Genomic DNA, 18,491 nt, shown 5'->3' on the forward strand with positions numbered 1-18,491 from the left:
ATCAGTCACTGGCTCCCTGCTATCACACCATTCCTTCAGGTGTGTTAGGTGTGCAAAGCAGGTAGGAGTACAAAGGCAAATGTAACAGCGTAAACACACGACAAACTTTGTTATGTTTTGTTTTTAACAGGATGAGCAATATAGTTGTGAGGTTAACAGACAGTGTAACTCTCCTTGATTTCTGAGAACATTTATCACACAGTTCAACAGCCTAACTCCAGCTGCAGCCAGAAGCTATCTTCCCAAAAGCTCCTGAGGGAAAGTGTTGTTTTGTAGGATTTCCTATTTATCAGCTCAAAGACTCGAAGTTATTGGACTGCAAGTCACAAACTATGTAGAAAGGTCTGCCAAACAGCACAGGAATATAGCAATGAAAAGCCTAGATCAGTAATCAGAATATTTTTCTTCTCTGAAAAAAAAACTTCCACTTTCTCCAGACATGTTTTTGTCATCTCTTAGAAAAAAAAGATTAAACAATCATACCCCCTCAGAATACTTGTCTTCCCATAATCAGTTTTTCAGTCTGTATCAATAAGCCTACCTGAATCTGATGCCTTGGTTAAATCTCCTTCTGCAGATGAAGTTCAGCCAAGCATTTCTCCTTGAGGTACCTATTTCCACAGCAATTCGCTCTGCACCTTCTTCCAGACAGGGTAGGTGACTTTTTTCAGTACTGGATGATCTGCTCACTGAAGCTTACAATGAAACTGCTTGATCCTCAAGCACAACAAACTCAAGTCATAGATAAATTTTCCTTGTCAATACAGCCACTTGCCTAGCAGAACTGAAAACACAATATCCCAGTAGTAATCCCAAGTGCATGGAACTAATTAGTTTATGCTACGGTATAAAAGTGAGCTTTTTCCATACATTTTAAAATGTATGGAAGTGTAACATTCCGTAGATTTGACTCCCAGCATTACAGAACAGACCTCTGGCAAACAGGTGCTAATGGGAATTAGTGAGATCTTTCACTAGCCCCACCACTTCTGAACCTCTGAACCACGTAAAACCTCTATCTGCCTAGGAGTTCCCCATAAATTTATATTTGTCAACAAGCTGCTATTTCAAGTTTTTCAACCACTAAGGTAAATACAATGTAACAGGAAAATCACCTACAGTAAGAATTATTACATTTAGGAGTATACACAACAGATGCTTAAGGTGCATCAGATTGCCACTGATCATATATTTATTTCAATATACGACTTGTAGACTTTTTACATTCTGTATACTATATACACTCAGTTCATGTTTCAGGACAATAAACCTAAATACCCATAGTTGACAAGTTTTTCTGGTGTTATTAGGAAAACAACAAAATGGGGGTTAGACTCAATGATCTCTGGAGGTCCCTTCCAACCTCTACCATTCTGTGATACCAAACAAAACAAAGTGGTGTATTTTATATATCAAATCAAATGCAAAAAAATACTGTTGCCAATCAAATGAAGCATCAGGAAACTGTCTCCATGCTCAGATAGTGAGTATTACACAAGAACAGGCTATTCTGGATAGTGAGTAATTTAACTCTGAGGCATGCATGTTGTATGTGGGCACACACACGTGGGTCAGAAATGTGACCAGCTCAAGGATTAAATTGTCCAAAAAATGTCATGCAGATACTGCATCACTCAGATTCTGGCACTTTGCCTTCACTGCAAAAGCCGCCAACTTTTATTCTTAAGCATTGCCCTTTTCTGCAATTAAGGGTTCCAAAGATCTCAGATTAGATTTGTTAAAATACCATTTTTCACAAATTCATTATAATCAAGTCTTACAAACCAAATAAAGTTCTCACCACTTGCCATTCCAAGAACATTCTGTAACACAACCCTGGTCATAAAGAGTCATCAGTGGTCCAAATTCTTTCTTCTTATAGCTGAGTAATCTCTACATAGCCCACAAATCAAACATTAAGCTGTGTTTTGAAGTCCAAGAACTGAAATGTAGGTCTTGTTTTTGACACATCCGATTTACAAGTTAGATGTTAGTTTAATTCTTGTTATGATTAAATAATTCTAGAAACAGTGGCATCTTTACTTTTCACTTCACCAAAACATTGGTTCATATAACATTAATTGAAAAACCTAAAACATTACCAAGAGCCAGGAGATACAGCTGAGAACACAGCAAGAGAGGGATGAAGGAAAAAAACCCAAAAACCTACTTATAGCACAAACAGCAAAACTGTAGTCTGAATTATTCTCCCGTGCCTTGAGAAGCAGAACACTGAAGGAGACAATGTTGTAACGAAAGCCTCAACTGCAGCTGTGTAGAGAGACATAAAAATTAGTTACATACATGTTACCTAGAAAAACCCTATACAGCTTAAACAGCCTACAGCTGAAGACAAGGTATGGATAATCTCAGCAGTGCTTGGGAATCAGCCTGACAGGTGGATAAGACTGTGGTAGCAAGAGTGAGAAGAAAAAAAAAACAAAAACACCAACCCAAACCAACAAACCAACCAAAAAAAAAAAAAAGAACACCACCAAAACATAAGAAGTCTATTCAGCCATTCTGAGCTTGAGCCAATTCCTACAAACTCCAAAGATGCAGGAAAGTAAGCAAAGCTATCTAGTTTAGATTGGAATAAAAGAAAAAGTAGTTCTGATAAATAGAAAGGAATCCAGGTTGTCAGCATTCAAGTAAGGTATTGGATGTGTGTGGGGGAGAAGTGGAGACAACAAGGAAAGTTCTAGTCAATTCCCACTAAAATGTGGGCAGTCAGAATAAGCATAACAAGACCAGGACTTCAGGAATTGGTTTAAATGGCCATGGTGATGTTAGGTGGACAGTTGGACTCAATGATCTTGGAGGTCTTTGCCAACCAAAACAATTCTATGATTCCTTCAGGAGGGCTAGAAGACAAGACCAGAAAAGAATAGTCCAAGCTACAGGAACCACTAGAGGACAAGATTTATCTGTATGTTTTGGCACATCATATATGAAGAAAGAAGAAAAAGGCTACTAAAATTTCTGGGAGCCCCTAGTTTTTCTTGGAGCTGTGGTAGAGGTAGCACCCAATGCAGAAAAACAGCTTGTGATCTGGTAACAGAGTAGGACTTCTGCCAGTGAGTGTGTAGTCCCAGAAAAGAGGTACTTTACACCGTATACAAAGCCAATCAAGACAAAGTCAAGGTACTTCTTCATTTCAGTTCTGTAGAATCAGATACTGGGCAATAACTGCAAACCCAGTGCAGTTTTACAGTATGATTGGTTATATGATTTTTCACCACAAATTTTTATGCATACTCCATCAATTACCTAACTAATTATACTAAGGTGGTCCTACATTTACATATAAATTTTTGTTCTAGAGATGTGGGGTTTAGCATTAAAATCACCACAAGATATATAGGGGATACTGTTGTTTTGATCTTTGTCCAAATCTGTTTCTGGTTTATGGAAAGAAGCCACAATGAAGCATTATCTACAAAATTTAACAGAATTTTACTGTCTTTAGATACTACTGTTAGGTACTGTGCCTTGTTTCTGATTCTTTTACCTTGAAGGTCATCCCAACCTTTAGTCTTAAGGGCCTTCCATTTTTGGTATCCTGGTTTCAAAGCAGTTCATTATGAGGTTATTCAGCCTAAAGTTTTTTAACTCTATCCTTCTGACATCAAGTGTAGCAAACCAAACGTTTCAGATAGCTGTTTTTCTTTTGTTTGCCAGTTTTTTTGTTTTTAAGAACACAATTGTAAATTTTAGCAGTACTTAAAAAATTAAGACCCTGAGCACAAGCTGGTGTGTGCACTCAGCTTCAACAGAGTATGAAAAAAGTGTTCATAAACATGATTAAATTGGAAGATGGGCAGGAGCTGTAAGCACAACCTTTATGAGAAGGGCTTTGCCATACACACATAACACAAAATCTCCTCTATCCCTAATTACAGTTGACAAAACACTTATGTATTTCACATCAAAAGCAATGAGAAAAATAGGTATTTGTGTCTTAAGTATAGAGAAAAAGAAACATAACTGTTCTGTGTTTTATATTTTGAAAGAGATGCCAAAACCATTAGAGTCAAAACCTGAAAGTGTTTAAATACATACTCAAGCATTTGCCAGCAAGAGCAATAAACTCCTTTAATAGTTCCCGGAGGCTAATATATGGAGAAGGGGACATAATCAAGTACTAGATATTACCAAGGTATCTATGTTGACATTTCTCTGTTTCATGTAGGCACACATAAAACCTGAGTATGCTGCAATTATATTTAGTTACTGCAGTTCAACAAGCAGGTCACCAGTAGGAAATCACTCATTAGCTCTTCAGTCATGCAGTGCTGAAGAGAAAATTAATCTTATGTTCATGAATCTCTGCAAAAGACCATCAGAATTTTTGGGGAGCTCAAGAAATCTCTACGTGGTCTAAGGAGACTCCACCTTTCAGAATGGGAGATTGGGAACAGCAAACTCCCCAAGAACTTGGTACATCAGAACTTCAGAGACAAATTAAACTGGATACAGAAGCATAATCTCTCCATTCAGGTTCCTGAAATCTGAAGAATGTGCCTTGGGCTGAGCAGATAGACCCACTGCTCTAACATGTGAATGTGGTTGAAAAAAATGTTAAAAGTTTCTAGAGGTAAAAATCAACATCACAAAATATCTGCCAACTTGGATATACTGCTGTGCAGAGATGAAAATAAGAATAGTTAGGCTGAAATGTTGTACTGACACTCAGCTGCCCGTATAAAATCATATTCCAGAGTTAAGGCTAGTTCACTCACACCATCATGCCTTCAGAATATCTCCTTATGAGAACAATTCACTTGTAAATGGTGTCTGGTGAGAATATGCTCCCTGCAAGACACTAGTATTGCAAATAGGTATGACAAAACTGTACCCTTTTTGCTGTGCAGCAGTCATAACTGTCAAAGCATAAAGTTTCAAGACAAGCTGAATGAGCCAAGTGCCTAATTCAATACTGTGAGCCAGGAAAAGATGCTACAGCCAACCTTGCCAGACACGTCTGTGGAAGGTCACATACAGCCAGCCTCCTCTGTGCTTAACATACAATATTACATAATACTCAGCTAAAATATCAAAAATAACCCAGCAGGAATAAGCTTTTACATTGAGTTTTCCTCCTCTCTGCCTATACCTGTGCTGTCCAGCTGTGGCAGAACTGCAGCAGCACCAGTGATGCCAACTCCACACACTGCTTTGCCTCTTGGGTGAATGGCCCCTTCACACCTCAGATGGCATATCCCTCCCAACTAGCCAAGGAGTTCTCTGTTTGCCCATTCAAACTTCTCTAGTAAGTTCAATTTCTAAAGGATATTCGGAAAAAGTCTATTACATAGCAAAGCTGAAAGTCAGCTGGAACAAGTTGGTATTTCAGGCCAAGAATAACGAGTCTGAATATGGCATTCTACTAGCAAACACAAATAAAGCATGAATTGTATTCTCTCTCACCCATTTTAGGTTATCAACCTCATTACTCATATGCAGACAAACACATACAGTAGAACCTAGCTAAATCTTTGATAATTGCTGTTACATGAAAAAGTCAACTCAAAGCACTTTCCAACATGCCCAGATGAGGCCTCTACTTCCCCAAATTTTACTTTTCAAAAATACTTGGCAGTGTATAAAAGTAGAGTTGCAATTCACCTACAAAACCAGCTAAATTCTAAGCTAGCAAACACCAGTGCTGGGTGTACAGGGAATGTAAACACATGATCTCCAGCCTCAGTGGAATTATACATGCTTGAAGACTGGACAGTAAAGGCTGTAAAGCAAGTTCTTTAGCTACAGGAGACAGTGGATTCTGAGGCTAAATATTAGCAATTCACTCACTCACTAAGAAGGCAGTTTAAGGGAGAACAGTCAAACTGTGTAACAGATAAGGCAACTATTCCCAGGTGAAAGGCCATTACACAGTCAGTAAGCACAATGAAGACTGACGTGAAGGAAAGAGCAAATAGGAAGGATCATGCAGCAACAAAACAATAGCAGAGAGATGTATGACACTGCAAATGCAGGTCTCCTTTCAATAGCGAAGGACTTGTTACCAAGTGCTAAGAAGTGTGAGAGGGAAAAAATAACAATGTCTTGGAATTAGCATGGAAATAGATGGCATTCCTTCTAATGGATTCAATGAGTACAAATCAAAAGCTAGTCATATCCTTGTGGGACACTTGATATTTTAAAACTATCAGCAGCTATAACATCTTTCTATTAGTATCTCATATTCAAAGCAATGGCAAAGATTAACAACAGTTTTCATATTTAATCCGATTCTTGAATTCATGCGACAGCATCTGAACCTCAGAAGCAATGACCACACTTCCAGTGGGTGGGCACTGATCATGCGTGCCCTGCTACAGAGCTGACGCTGGGAAGAACCTCACATGCAAGGGATACCAAGCCACATCAGCAGCTTCAGCTAGCTACCGATGGTAAGACTTGCAGGTGCATCCACCACACATCCGCACAGTCAGCACACAGAAGACTTGTCATCTTAAGCACAGACAAGTTAATTGCATTTTAAGAATGCATTTGTACTGTGTTTCTTTGTTTCCACTCTTTTCTGTTAAAGACAGTCCCCCATCTTCATAACAAGAGAACAGGAGAACAAGTCAAAGAGCACCCACTGAAAAAAAAAAGAAAATCTAGTCAGTACTAATTATTTTAAGCATAAGTTGGAGATAGCTATGGAGAGGCATGGCATTCAGAATAAGCATATCACCTTATTTAAACATTTCCACAAAGGTGGTAGACTAAGGTGTGCATCAGATACACAGCTCTGTTGTTCAGACTGCCCTCTCCAGTGGGCTTACAAAACAACAAAGGAGGAACCAGTAATACACTCATTGCATGCACTTACAAGTTTGCATCAGGTATTTCAGTGGTCCCACACTGCCTTTAAAAACTCTTTCAGTAGAGTGGGGGTAGTCTGAAAACCCTTCAAGCAGAGAGAAGAGCGGATAAGGAGAAGTATCCAGACTACAGCAGACCCGCAAGTCCCACCAGCACAGCTTCACAGGCAGGACCCTCCTGAGGTGACAGAGCTATCCCACCGCTAGGTCATCTGGGAGAGCAGCTACAACTAAACTCACAAATGCCTTCTGGTCATAGGGCTGCACCTGCAAGTGACTTGCCAGGACAGATCTACCAGGTAAGGGAAGGTTTTTCCATGCATCATTGAAACATACAGCTTCACCAAGAGAAATACAGAGCTTAAAGCCTTTGAAACTGAACATGAAATATGGGAGCCAGGAAGAAAGCATAGACACTAACGACATGCACCAGTACAGGTTCGGGGCTGCCCTGCAGAAAGCAGCTCCACAGAGAAAGACCTTGGAGTGCTGGTGGACAGCAAGTTCTCCATGGAACAACAATGTGCTCTTGTGATCAAGATAGCCAATGGGATCCTGAGATGCATCAAGAAGGATGTGTCCAGCAGGTCTAGGGAACTTCTGCTACCTCTCTACTCTGACCTGGTGACACCACACCTGGAATACTGTGTCCAGTTTTGGGCTCCCCAGTTCAAGAGAGACAGAGACCTGCTGGAGAGAGTCCAACGGAGAGCCATGAGGATAATTAGGGGACTTGAGCATCTCCCCTATGACGGGAGATTGAGAGCCCTGGGGCTGTTTAGTCTTGAGAAGACTGAGAGGGGATCTGATCGATGTCTATAAATATCTGAGGGGTGGGTGTCAAGTGGAGGGGGCCAGGCTCTTTTTGGTGGTTCACAGTGATAAGACAAGGAACAATGGGTTCAAACTAGAACACAGAAGATTTCACCTCAACAGGAGGAGAAACTGCTTCACAGTGAGGGTGACAGAGCACTGGAACAGGCTGCCCAGGGGGATTGTAGAGTCCCCTTCTCTGGAGACTTTCAAAACCCCCCTGGATGCATTCCTGTGCAGACTACCCTAAGTGATTCTGCTTTGACAGGAGGGCTGGACCCGATGATCTCTTGAGGTCCCTTCCAACTTCTAATATACTGTGATACTACATTTCTCTTCTGGCTAGGAGCACTGTTCACCTCCTCTGCTCCGAGGAAGAGCCTTCAAATATTTATCCCTGATAAAAAAAAGCCAAAAAAACCCCACACACCAAAACCAGCTTCTTCTACTATAGCTTTCAAGAGCCTTTAAGTGTTTCTGAAGTAAAGTGAATTGTCTGACTTAAAGGCATGGGTTTAAAAAAAATAGAATAAAAAGCAGTTTTATATCATTTTCTTTTCTGTTTTTTAATGGAGAGGGAATAAAAAAAGCAGTGCATTTGAGCTAAATTACCCATTTCTGTTAGACACAGAAAAGATCTGATCTGCTGAAAACAACTGTGTATTTTTTATAACACTAGTAAAAATCCCTTGAAGATAAATGCCTTTCTTTAAAAATAATTGCTTGTATTACATCCTTTCAGTATAGGCACCACTTAGTCTACAGCAGGAGGAGAAAGGCTACATTCAGTATTACATGGTGATAAAGCATTAAGTCTGAATCACAAATAAGGACTCTGCTGGGAAGAAAGACAGGGGGAAAGCGAGGGAAATCAAGTCTACAAACTGGTATTTCTGGCTGTCAGAGTGGAATCAACAGCCTTGAGTTAAAATACTGAGGCTATCTCCTGGATGCACAGGGACAGCTCAGCAGTCAGCATGAGAGCAAGAAATAGCATCCATGATACACAGCATCTGTTAAAGGGGCTAATAGGAATGACAAACCAGGCCCGAAGAGGCCAATATCTATAGTGGGGACCGCAGGAGATGTCCTATAACGTACTGCACCATAGTTCTGAGGATTACCTTTTCTCTCTCTTTTTTTTTTTTTTTTTTAATGACAGCTGACCTGTGGTTCCTGATTCAGATTTCTGGTGTCTAGAAAACGAAATGCTAATGTGAGTGATACTATTGGATCTGCTGGGACACATCTACATATTCAGACAGCTGCTCCTTAAAATTCAGAGTGCTGGGGAGCCACCATTACTTTTCATCCTTAAACTCTGCCCTGGGCTCTCAATATGCCCGGTCCATATCCTGTGGCTCCCTACCACATGGGAATGTTCCTCAGCAGAGAGTGAAGTAGCCTGCCAAACACAGAGCTGAACTTCTTCAGGAAAAACACAGCTCAAATTTCTTTATCCTTTGGACTCAGATCAGCACAAAGAAGAGCAAGCATTATGATCACTATCACAAGTTGGCATGCATGTGTCAGCAAAGTTTCAATTTCTTAACCGCTCTGTTGTGAGTTGGTTGGTTTTGTATTGGGGTTTGGGTTTGGGTTTTTTTTGCTGTTTGTTTTTTTGTTGTTTGTTTTGTTGTTGTTGTTGGTTGGTTGGTTTTTTTTAAATTGCTCCATGATGATTTGCATTAGTAATACTGTTGCTGGGGCAACTGCAGAACATTTGCCCCATGCAAGTATTTAACTTTCACAGAGCAACACCCTTGTTACAATTTCAAGACCAGAATTCAGTTGTATTTAGCACTTTCTAAGCCAAATTAATCTTGTGGAATAATATCTTGCAGATAATCCCAGTGCGATGGCATGGTGCATAATTAATTCAAGTCAGCATTGTGCATGAACCTGCAGCTTTAGCAAAGCATTTCAGGAAATTAAAAACCAAAACAAACAAAATAAACAGAAAGCCCAAACAACAACAACTTTCATGTACACAATTATCAGATCTAGCATGTGTAGCTGAGGTCTGTGACTTCCATGTAGCTTCATCAAAACCCAAGATTTTAAGGTGGACATCGCAAGAAAAAGCATCAGTACAACTAATTAAACACTCATGTAAACTTCACATTATTTCTCTTAACAGGTACTTCCAGAGAAAGATATTTAGCATGTCAGAACAACACAGACAGACATGGAAAGACTACATAATGATTTTAATGACTTTTTAATCTTCCATCAAAGCAGCTAGCACGATGAAGTTATATAAAACGCAGCAAATCTGGATGTGACAGTAGTCTTTGTTCTATTGAGGACAGGGTAATTAGACCACTTAAAACTGTCAGGCATGACAGATGCCTCTCATTCAATGGGCAGGAGAAAACATACTCAAAGTCTGGAAGACATGCAGACTTTGGCAGAACCAGCAGTACCTGGGCCACAGGTCTTTTTAGCTGGGTAAACCACATACTGCTCTCAACACAAACATCACCAAACCAACAGCAGAAACAGTGAAAGGAGAACAGGATGTGCTCATATCTAGATTCTCAGAAAAGGTGATATGTGTTAGTTAAAGCTCTGGCTGGAGGCAGCTTCTCTGCTCACCATTACAAGACAGTGTCATGCCACCTGTTTCCTCCTGTGCTCAAGAAAAGAGGTTTCATTGCATATTACTGCAAATGATCATGGCTAGATAAGAAAAATCCAGATCCATCACATCTTCTTAGACAGCAAAAGAAGCAAGCAAACAAGACCTACAGTTTTAACTAGCTCAGGTCAAATGTGTATTTGATCCAATAGAATCATTCCATGATTCACTTAGAAACCAAGAGTTTTGGAGTGGTTTCAGGTACAAGAAGACAGATTTTCCTAGGTCATTGTCTCCATGGTAAAAGTTAATTGACACTGAAGTGCTAGCTTACTTCTCCTGTCAATGGAGGTTACTTCCTCAGGTAGCATTGAAAACTGCTGTAAAAAATACTTTTATTTTTCTGTTAGAAAAAGCATTTTCTGTTAGAAAAAATCAAATGTGAATGGTACAAATGCTGTAGACTTCACCATAAAACCATGTCAAAATTACCTAATGTGCCCAGGTTGGAGCCTGCACCAACAATATATGAAATACACCCTTACAAGAGCACCTAGACACCAAGAACTGACACATTTTAGATACTTCTGGGTTTAGGACTACAGACTTTTCGGTTGCAATATTGCCATGTAATTTCGTGCGTAAGTCAGACTGATCAAATGTATGCATTTTAAGTATACACAGTTTGAAAAATATGCATTTCTCAGATATCAAGTTACCAGCAAACCACCCCTCAGTTTAACCACTCTCCTTTAAGTGATGAAGAAGGCAGAAACTCATATTTGAACAATAAAGTCTGGTTATCAGAAGTATCACAGACAGTTAATCTGACACTTGCTGGTTTTTCCTTTGCTCTAAAGCAAGTCTGCAAAATGCTCAGGTGAAGCAGGGCCTCAGCAGAGATTTACTGGCATAAAGGCTAATAGCGTTAGAAAGGAACTGAACTTGCTAAACACGTTTCATCAGATGTTTGCCATTACATGGCAAGTCGTTTTGCTTGGGAGGGAAAAGCACCTGTATTTTGGTATACTAGAAGGGCTCATCTAGAAAGTGGTGCATTGAGGAAAGATCTATGAAAACCAATGATTTAAACAAGGGCATACCAAGAACATGCAATGGTTTGAGCCAACCCTTCTTTCAGCAATGCTGCCCGTGGTGCAGAAAGAGCGCAGTGCCTTTCCTAATACACAATTTCAGCACTCACACGTCAAATTGGGAATGTAGTATCCATTTCATGGATCAGGAACTGGATGTTAGAGTAAACTACTTTGAACTTAATGAGAGGCAGAAGTTCTCCAGTTGAACAATTTCTTATTCCCTACGCGGCTCATCAAAATGCATAACCAAATGCCCTTAATGCCTTGGTACTTGTACAGCATACATTAGCACTCCCACATAGACAAGATTTTCACCATAAAGTAAACCACCTAAATCACTGACACACTCTTAAAACATAAGTGAACTTTCTGAAGGTGACAAGATTTGGGTAATATTTTCCATACAGCCTTACTCTGTCTCTTCCAATCAGCACATATACAGTTAATCTACCATCTTCTGGGCACTGTTCAGCTGCTAAGCATTATCATGCTAGCACGAAACTTACTTATATACTCAGTCATTAATTTGTCAGTTTTCAGCAACAAGCACATGTGAAACACACAGCAATGCAGCAAAGAGATCAGTGACTAAGAGTAAATTGGGGTAGTTTAAGAGAAGCATCAGCAGAGGAAAATTCCATTGCTTTGCAAGCAACCACGTAGCTCTTATGAGCAGTAGTATTTATCAAGGAGAAAACATCTTCCCTTTCCCTTCCCTTGGGGTGCCAAATTTCTCACAGGGGTTACCCTCAATATGCTTATCCCAACACTGGATAGGTGTGTCACATGGTTCAGCTCACGAAGAAGTGCTGCCAACACTATGGCAGTAGCCTATCACCAGCAGACAAATCACTTTTTTAAACGGACGATTGCTCCTCATCGCAACTGTTTGTGTTCTTCGTTAGCAAACTGTGCACAAAATACAGTTATGAGACTTCACAGCAAAGACAGCACCCTGTGCTGTGGGTTCAGGGCACACCTGAGGTCCTCTGTGCCAGCCAGTAACAGCACCAGCACAGAGCCTGACTCCTCCAGATCATCTGCCCCACCGACACAGGGGAGAACTCAGCTTCTCTTTATGGATTTATTTTCCCTTTGCTCCCATTCACTAGGGGAGAGAGGGGCTGGAGAGGACAAGCTCATCACAGTCCTTATTCCACCAGGTGGTCTTAGGATGTTGGTGCTGTCTAGGGTATCTGGTGTTCCTGCAGTCACCCGGTAACCAACAACCTCGGGTCGCCTGTGACAGCAGCAGCCAGCGAGTGAACTACAGAGCACCCAAGTTTAAACACATTGCTTTTCACACAGTGAACACCACAGCATGGTGAGGGTATTTGGATAACGCTTTCCAAAAAGCTTTACCACGATGATCTGAAAGGCCCACTACTCCGAACTGCTAGAAGCACCTGCAGCAAGCTAGCCTTCTGCGGCGGCGGAGGGGGTTACCAAAACGCTGTACTCTTGACAGCACGACCACCTCGGTGCCTGGGGTCGGCGGCGGGACACACCTCTGCGGAGGACACCGCTCTGCTACCACACGGAATGCAGCGGGCCTTATATACCGCTTCTCCTTCTGCCTCCAGCCCAGAAAATGGTGCCGCCGAGGGAAAGGATGCAAGAGCATCAGCGGGCTTTCCCCTCGGGGCGCGGCCTACCCCTGCGCTGCCGCCCGCAGTGAGGGGGGCTGAGGCCGCAGCGCCGCCGCCCGCACCTCGCCTCCCCTCAGGCAGCCGGGGGCGCGGAGACACGGCGGGGCGCGCCCGAGCACCGGGACTCCCTACCGCCGCCTCCGGGCAGCCGTCCTTCGTCCCTGTCGGCACCTGCTGGGGGTGACACCGGCTCTCTGCGAGCCGCCCGCCCGGGGAGGGGGCGGGGAGCGGGACTGAAGCGCGAGCGAGCGGCGCTGGCCGAGGCGCGGTGCCGCGTTGCTGGGGCCCCGGCAGGACTCACCGTAGATCATGGCCAGGCCAGTCTCGTGAAGGAAGCGGACGCGGCGGTGCTTGAAAAGCCAGATGGTTAGGATGGTGAGGGTGAGGAGCAGGATGAAGGTGAGGAGGCTCACGCTGTCCTGCCTGTGGCTCTCCTCCGCCTCCTTCTCGGTGGCGAGCTCCTCCATGGCGCTGCTGCTACCGCTGCTCCGCTCTGATGCCCGCAGCCCGCCAGCTGCCAGCAGGACAAGCGGCAGCACCGGCAGCCGGCGGCGCAGGGGCACAGCCATGGCTGCGGACTTGCTACCGCGGCTCGTAGTCCCACACCCGCGGCGGCGGCCCGCGGGCACTGCCCACCGCCCGGCCGCCGGGGGAGAGAGGGAGGGAAGGCGAACGGCAAGAGGGAACGGCCCCAACGTGCAAGAGCCCGCCTGCCGCCACCTCCCCCGGTCCCTTAAAGGCGCAGCCCCGCCACCCGGCCCGGCCACCTTCCACCTCCACGGAGGTGAAGCCCTAGCAGTCGCTCGGACGAATAAGAACCTCCTCGCCGCGGGGTTGATTTGGCTTCGACACCCGCAGGTGCTGCCTCGGCGGAGCGAGCAGCGCTGCGGGCTCGATCCCGCTGCTAGCAGTTCCTGCCCCGCGTCACACAGCAAGCCGGTGAGCGGCTGTGTCATGGGTGCGCTGCTGAAAATCGTCACCCTGGAGCCGGCTCTGCCCGTATTCGAGACCTGACAGGGGCAAGAGGTTAATGGGCTCAGCTACAGCGCTAAGGGAATAACCGCAGACGCTGGTCGCTCCGGGTCTCTAGGAATTTGCAAAAGTTTTCCCAGATGAGTGAGAACATACTCGCTCGAGTCAGTCGAGTATTTTCCCACTTGGGGTTCTTATGTTTGATTTTGGAGGGGTTTGTTTGTTTGCTGGGTTTTTTTGGTTGGTTGGTTCATTGGTTGGAGTTCTTCCTATTCTTTTCTTTTTCCCTTCCAGAAAACCTACATTGCTAACTTGGGTTTTTCCGTTCAAATATAACCTACTGGAGATTTGCTTCTAGGGAGCAAGGCAATTATAGGAAATCGATAAAGCTAGTCATTATTTTTCATTTGAAATTTCTTTACTGGGGAAAAAATGAAGAAGAGCATATGCCTACTCTTTTAAAATCATCTCATGTTGTGGGAAAGAAAGTCACTTTTTGCTGTTCACAAACAAGCCAAACCCAGAACTTTCTCAAAAAAAGCCCTAAAAACCCAAAGAAACAAACAATCCAACAAAAGCCAAAGCCCCAGGGAATTCAGAGTAATAAAAATGTTTGATTTTAAAGAAATGTGGAACACTGTAAAACTTGGGTTTCTGGATTTTTCTTGTTTCTATCAGCTTTGAGAAGAATGTGCTTTGCCTTTGATTACCAGAGGACTTCCTTCTCAGTTTCAAGTGGTGGTATGAGCAGTATTGACATTTCTGTTTCTATGATGTTTCTGTGACAGAATTTTTATTTTCAATCACAGCTTCCAACATATATTTTAGCAATTATTTGGTATTTTAAAAAGCAGAATACTTTCAGCCACATGTTTAGTTGTTACATGGCACATTCTATCTCATTTAGGACTGTTCTGTTTCTTAACATTGCTGCCTCGATATTTCACAGGGTATTTATTGGGGTGCTCTAGTTACATGAGTCTCTCTTCAAAACTTTCTCTCCTCCTGCTAGTGGGTCTGGAATTATCTCTTGTCACATATACTTTTGTTTAGGAGACTCCTTTTTAGAAACATTTTAAGATGACAGCTATGTAAATCCACATTTTTATTTATATGTAGTCTTTTTAAATATGGTATTTATGCAAAGTCCTCAATAACCTGAAAAATCCAGTAAAATTATGTGCAATTAGCTGTAAATATTGTGTTGTGCAGGGGTGAAAGTTTGTATAGGTAGTGCCATCATTTTGTAAACCTCTTGGAGATGAAAAGCATTCATTTGCCCTGAAGACCTAGCTCTTAGACTTACGTGAACCATTAAAAATTACTGCCTCAAGACTGCCGTACATTAAGTCTCACATTAAAAATTAACATTTCTGGTATAATGAGAGCATTATACTGCTAAATCTTCATTGTGTGTCTTTAGGATATACAACCTACATACAATATAATGTATATCTTCAGGTTACAACTACCTACAGGCCTCACAGCAAACTACTGGTGTGCAATAACATGCTAAATATGTATAATGCTGATTAAGTTGTAAAATAAAAAGCTGAATGACAATAGAAAGCTTTCTTCTGTTTTGTTCTGTTGTTTCCTTTTTGTGTGTGTGTTTTAATTGTGTGATGTGTAGTGCTGAGTAACATCTGTCACTAAGGGTATGGTGGCTCTTTTTAAGAAGACAATTTCCATGTACGTTGTAATTTCATCTGACTCTCAGCTCAGCTGCAGTCAGGGTCTTAAGTTACTTTCTGCAAAGTCTTCCACTGATAACCTGTGTTTTATCCTTCAACGTCTGCATAGTTCAATATGCACCCCTCTGCTTCCTGCTCTCCATGGAACAATGAGAAATGTCTAGGCAATTTTTTTAATAGTTAAGTGTAATAGTCCAGCTTTACTTTCTTTTTCTTATTCTTTTTTTTTTTAACAGCTGCACAATGTTGTTTGTGGAGGAAAGCATTCATCCATAGTTCAGTGTGTTACTGACACCATCAGCACAAGCTCTAAACCTCCACATTCATGTTCACATTTATGGGTGTTACCCTTGTAGCCTGTGCACAAATATCACCTTATCCTAGGAACACCTCTACTAAAATCAATATATCAGTAGGTACTGTCCCAAAATATTTTCATTGAATTAAAAAAAATTATGTTCACCACTGTTCTGCACAAAGTTGAGCACAACTCATCCTTACTCTGGACAGTGTAACTAAATGCCACACTAAAACTAGTGTTGGGAGTATGATTGTTTCTGTCCATGTAGGGCATCAAAGTTTAATAATTATATAATTAAGTTCTCCTCAACTCAGTGTTCTGTCTAATATGTTGTTGCCCTGCAATTTGATAAGCACAGTATATTTGGTTCATGCAGGCAAAAGTTTGCTGTCTCTTTATATTCGTGGATCGGTATCATGGTGCATGAATGGTTTAACTGATTTGAACAGGATCGTCTGGAGTGTATGATATCAAATAAGAAGAAAGATAGCAAGTCAGTCTTGTCTATGCATCACAGTAAACCAGGCTGCGTCCTTGTAAGAGAGCTGTGCTCACAAAGCTTAGTTCCTCACAGAGAGGAAGCTAGCAGATTGCTGTGTTTTCAGTCTACTAGGAACATCAGTGATTTTTCCTCAAGGGGTTGCTCCATCACTGTAAGAAACCTCTGGCTACAGTTCACGCTCCAGACTTTTTCTGGCAGGCCTCCACCTGCCTTCCCAAGCTGTTCTGCATTAAACATCATTCATGTTCTCTATAGGTGGGACTTGAATGTTGTCTCTGTCTGATAGCCACCACTTACGTTGCAGAAGTCAACCTGCTTGCTTAGCAAAACTTTCATTTTGTTCTATTTCTGCTTTCTTCCCATTTGTTGTTTTGTAATCTGGTCCCAGGCCTTTGATCTGCTTGCTGTTTGAGGTGTCACGCTTGAGGCAGGAACAATGAAGTGTGCTTAGGGAGATGTAAGGTGGTGGCCAGGTGGGATCACAGCAGAGGTATCAAAAGCCTTAAAAGTAAGGCTATGAGAGGCACCGAAACAGAGCAAAGGACAAAATCTGGCCATTCAACAGAGTTCAGCCATACCTGAGAGGATACAGGAGGATTCAGGTATTAAATGCTAATAAATATATGTATTTACACATAGCTGATGGTTGACCCATCGAGTTGATTCACATGAGTCTGACCAAAACACCACAGATAGGGATCAGCCCAACTGTACTGGGTTTGGCTGAGCTAGAGTTAATTCTCCTCAAAGCATCCTTCTAGTGCTGTGCTTTGCAGCAGTAGTTGATAACACATCAGTGGTTTGGCTGCTGTTGAATAAGTATCCAGGCTGTGTCTTTCCAACATTTCCCCACCCCAAGAGCACACTGAGGGGTGGGCAAGATCTTGGGAGGGGACATGGCTGACCCGGCTGACCCAGACCGACCAAAGGGGTATTCCATGCCATATGATATCAACTCAGATACAAGAATGAAGTCAAAGAAGGAAGTGGGGGGATTTGTCTATGGCTTCTATCCTCCTAAGGAACCACCAAGCTTACAAAGCCCTGCTTCCTGAGACCAACCATCATCCTACTGATGGAAAGTAGAGACTAACATCTCTCTCTGGTTTCACATCTGCATGGTCTATTGCTTTTGCTTATTATTGTTATTAATTTTTTTCTATCTTATTACTGGCTTTTGTTGTATTTTCCCCTCTCCCCTGTCCATTTGAGAAGGAGAGTGATAGAGCAGCTTTGATGGGCATTTGGCCCCTAGGCTAGGACCCAACCACCACATTCTATTTTGGTGCCGAAACCCAGGAAAATATAACGTTGATGCAGTTTTGCAGTTTTTCTGTAAGCCTGCTTAAGATACGAGCTTCTGTGCTGATTGCATGGCTTGTTGATAGCATTTGCTTTGCTTTGGAAATATTTAGTTTGTTTAGGAATATGCCAAGGCAGATAATGGCTATGTGTTTGTTTCTTGTGGTTGTAGGGCTGCTGTTCTGTGGGAGCTATGCTGGAGAGGTTGTAATTTCTTTCTCCCTACCCGAAATGAATATAGAGAATTTTATTATGCAGGCCCTCATCCTTATGTGAGCTCTCTAATACTGCTAATCAAAATCACTGGCATGTTATGGGCTTTGTGGAGTTTAGTGCCATCATGGCATGATAGGAGACAGCCCTTGGATGGGGTTACACTGAAATGTGCCCTGAGATGGTAAGTCCCAGGGTGGCAGAGGTTGTGGAAGGATTTGATCAGATTCCTAGGACAGTTATCACTTCTCATAGCCTAGGACATTACCCTAGAAGTGGCAAGCAAACCTGCTAAACTGACTCGCCATCTGATAGAAGGCTGCCTTGCTTATCCCAATGAAAAACAACAACTTCTTGGGGCCTGGCCTGTGCTTACCGAGCCACAGTTCAGTACTCTAAGAGGACTGTGGCTGAGGCAGGCACCCAAACATCACCTGAGGGTACTGTGGTTGAGATGGGAACCCAAACAGCTAGCAGAGTGATTGCCCCAGTAGTGAAAAAGAAGCTCTAAGCGAAAATGTGTTGGCTCCA

The 18,491-nt window shown here is 42.5% G+C and overlaps 1 protein-coding gene across 1 annotated transcript in view; it reads right to left on the bottom strand.

Moving 5' to 3' along the window:
- SLC9A7 (solute carrier family 9 member A7) overlaps positions 1 to 13,545 on the bottom strand; it is a 73,508-nt gene extending 59,963 nt beyond the window's left edge. The window contains 1 exon segment of the mRNA XM_054382414.1: positions 13,278 to 13,545. Within this exon segment, the coding sequence (XP_054238389.1) occupies positions 13,278 to 13,545 (268 nt within the window).
- Positions 13,546 to 18,491: the final 4,946 nt, after the last annotated feature.

Source organism: Indicator indicator, chromosome 1 (assembly GCF_027791375.1).
Source record: "Indicator indicator isolate 239-I01 chromosome 1, UM_Iind_1.1, whole genome shotgun sequence".
Taxonomy (NCBI): Eukaryota; Metazoa; Chordata; class Aves; order Piciformes; family Indicatoridae; genus Indicator; species Indicator indicator.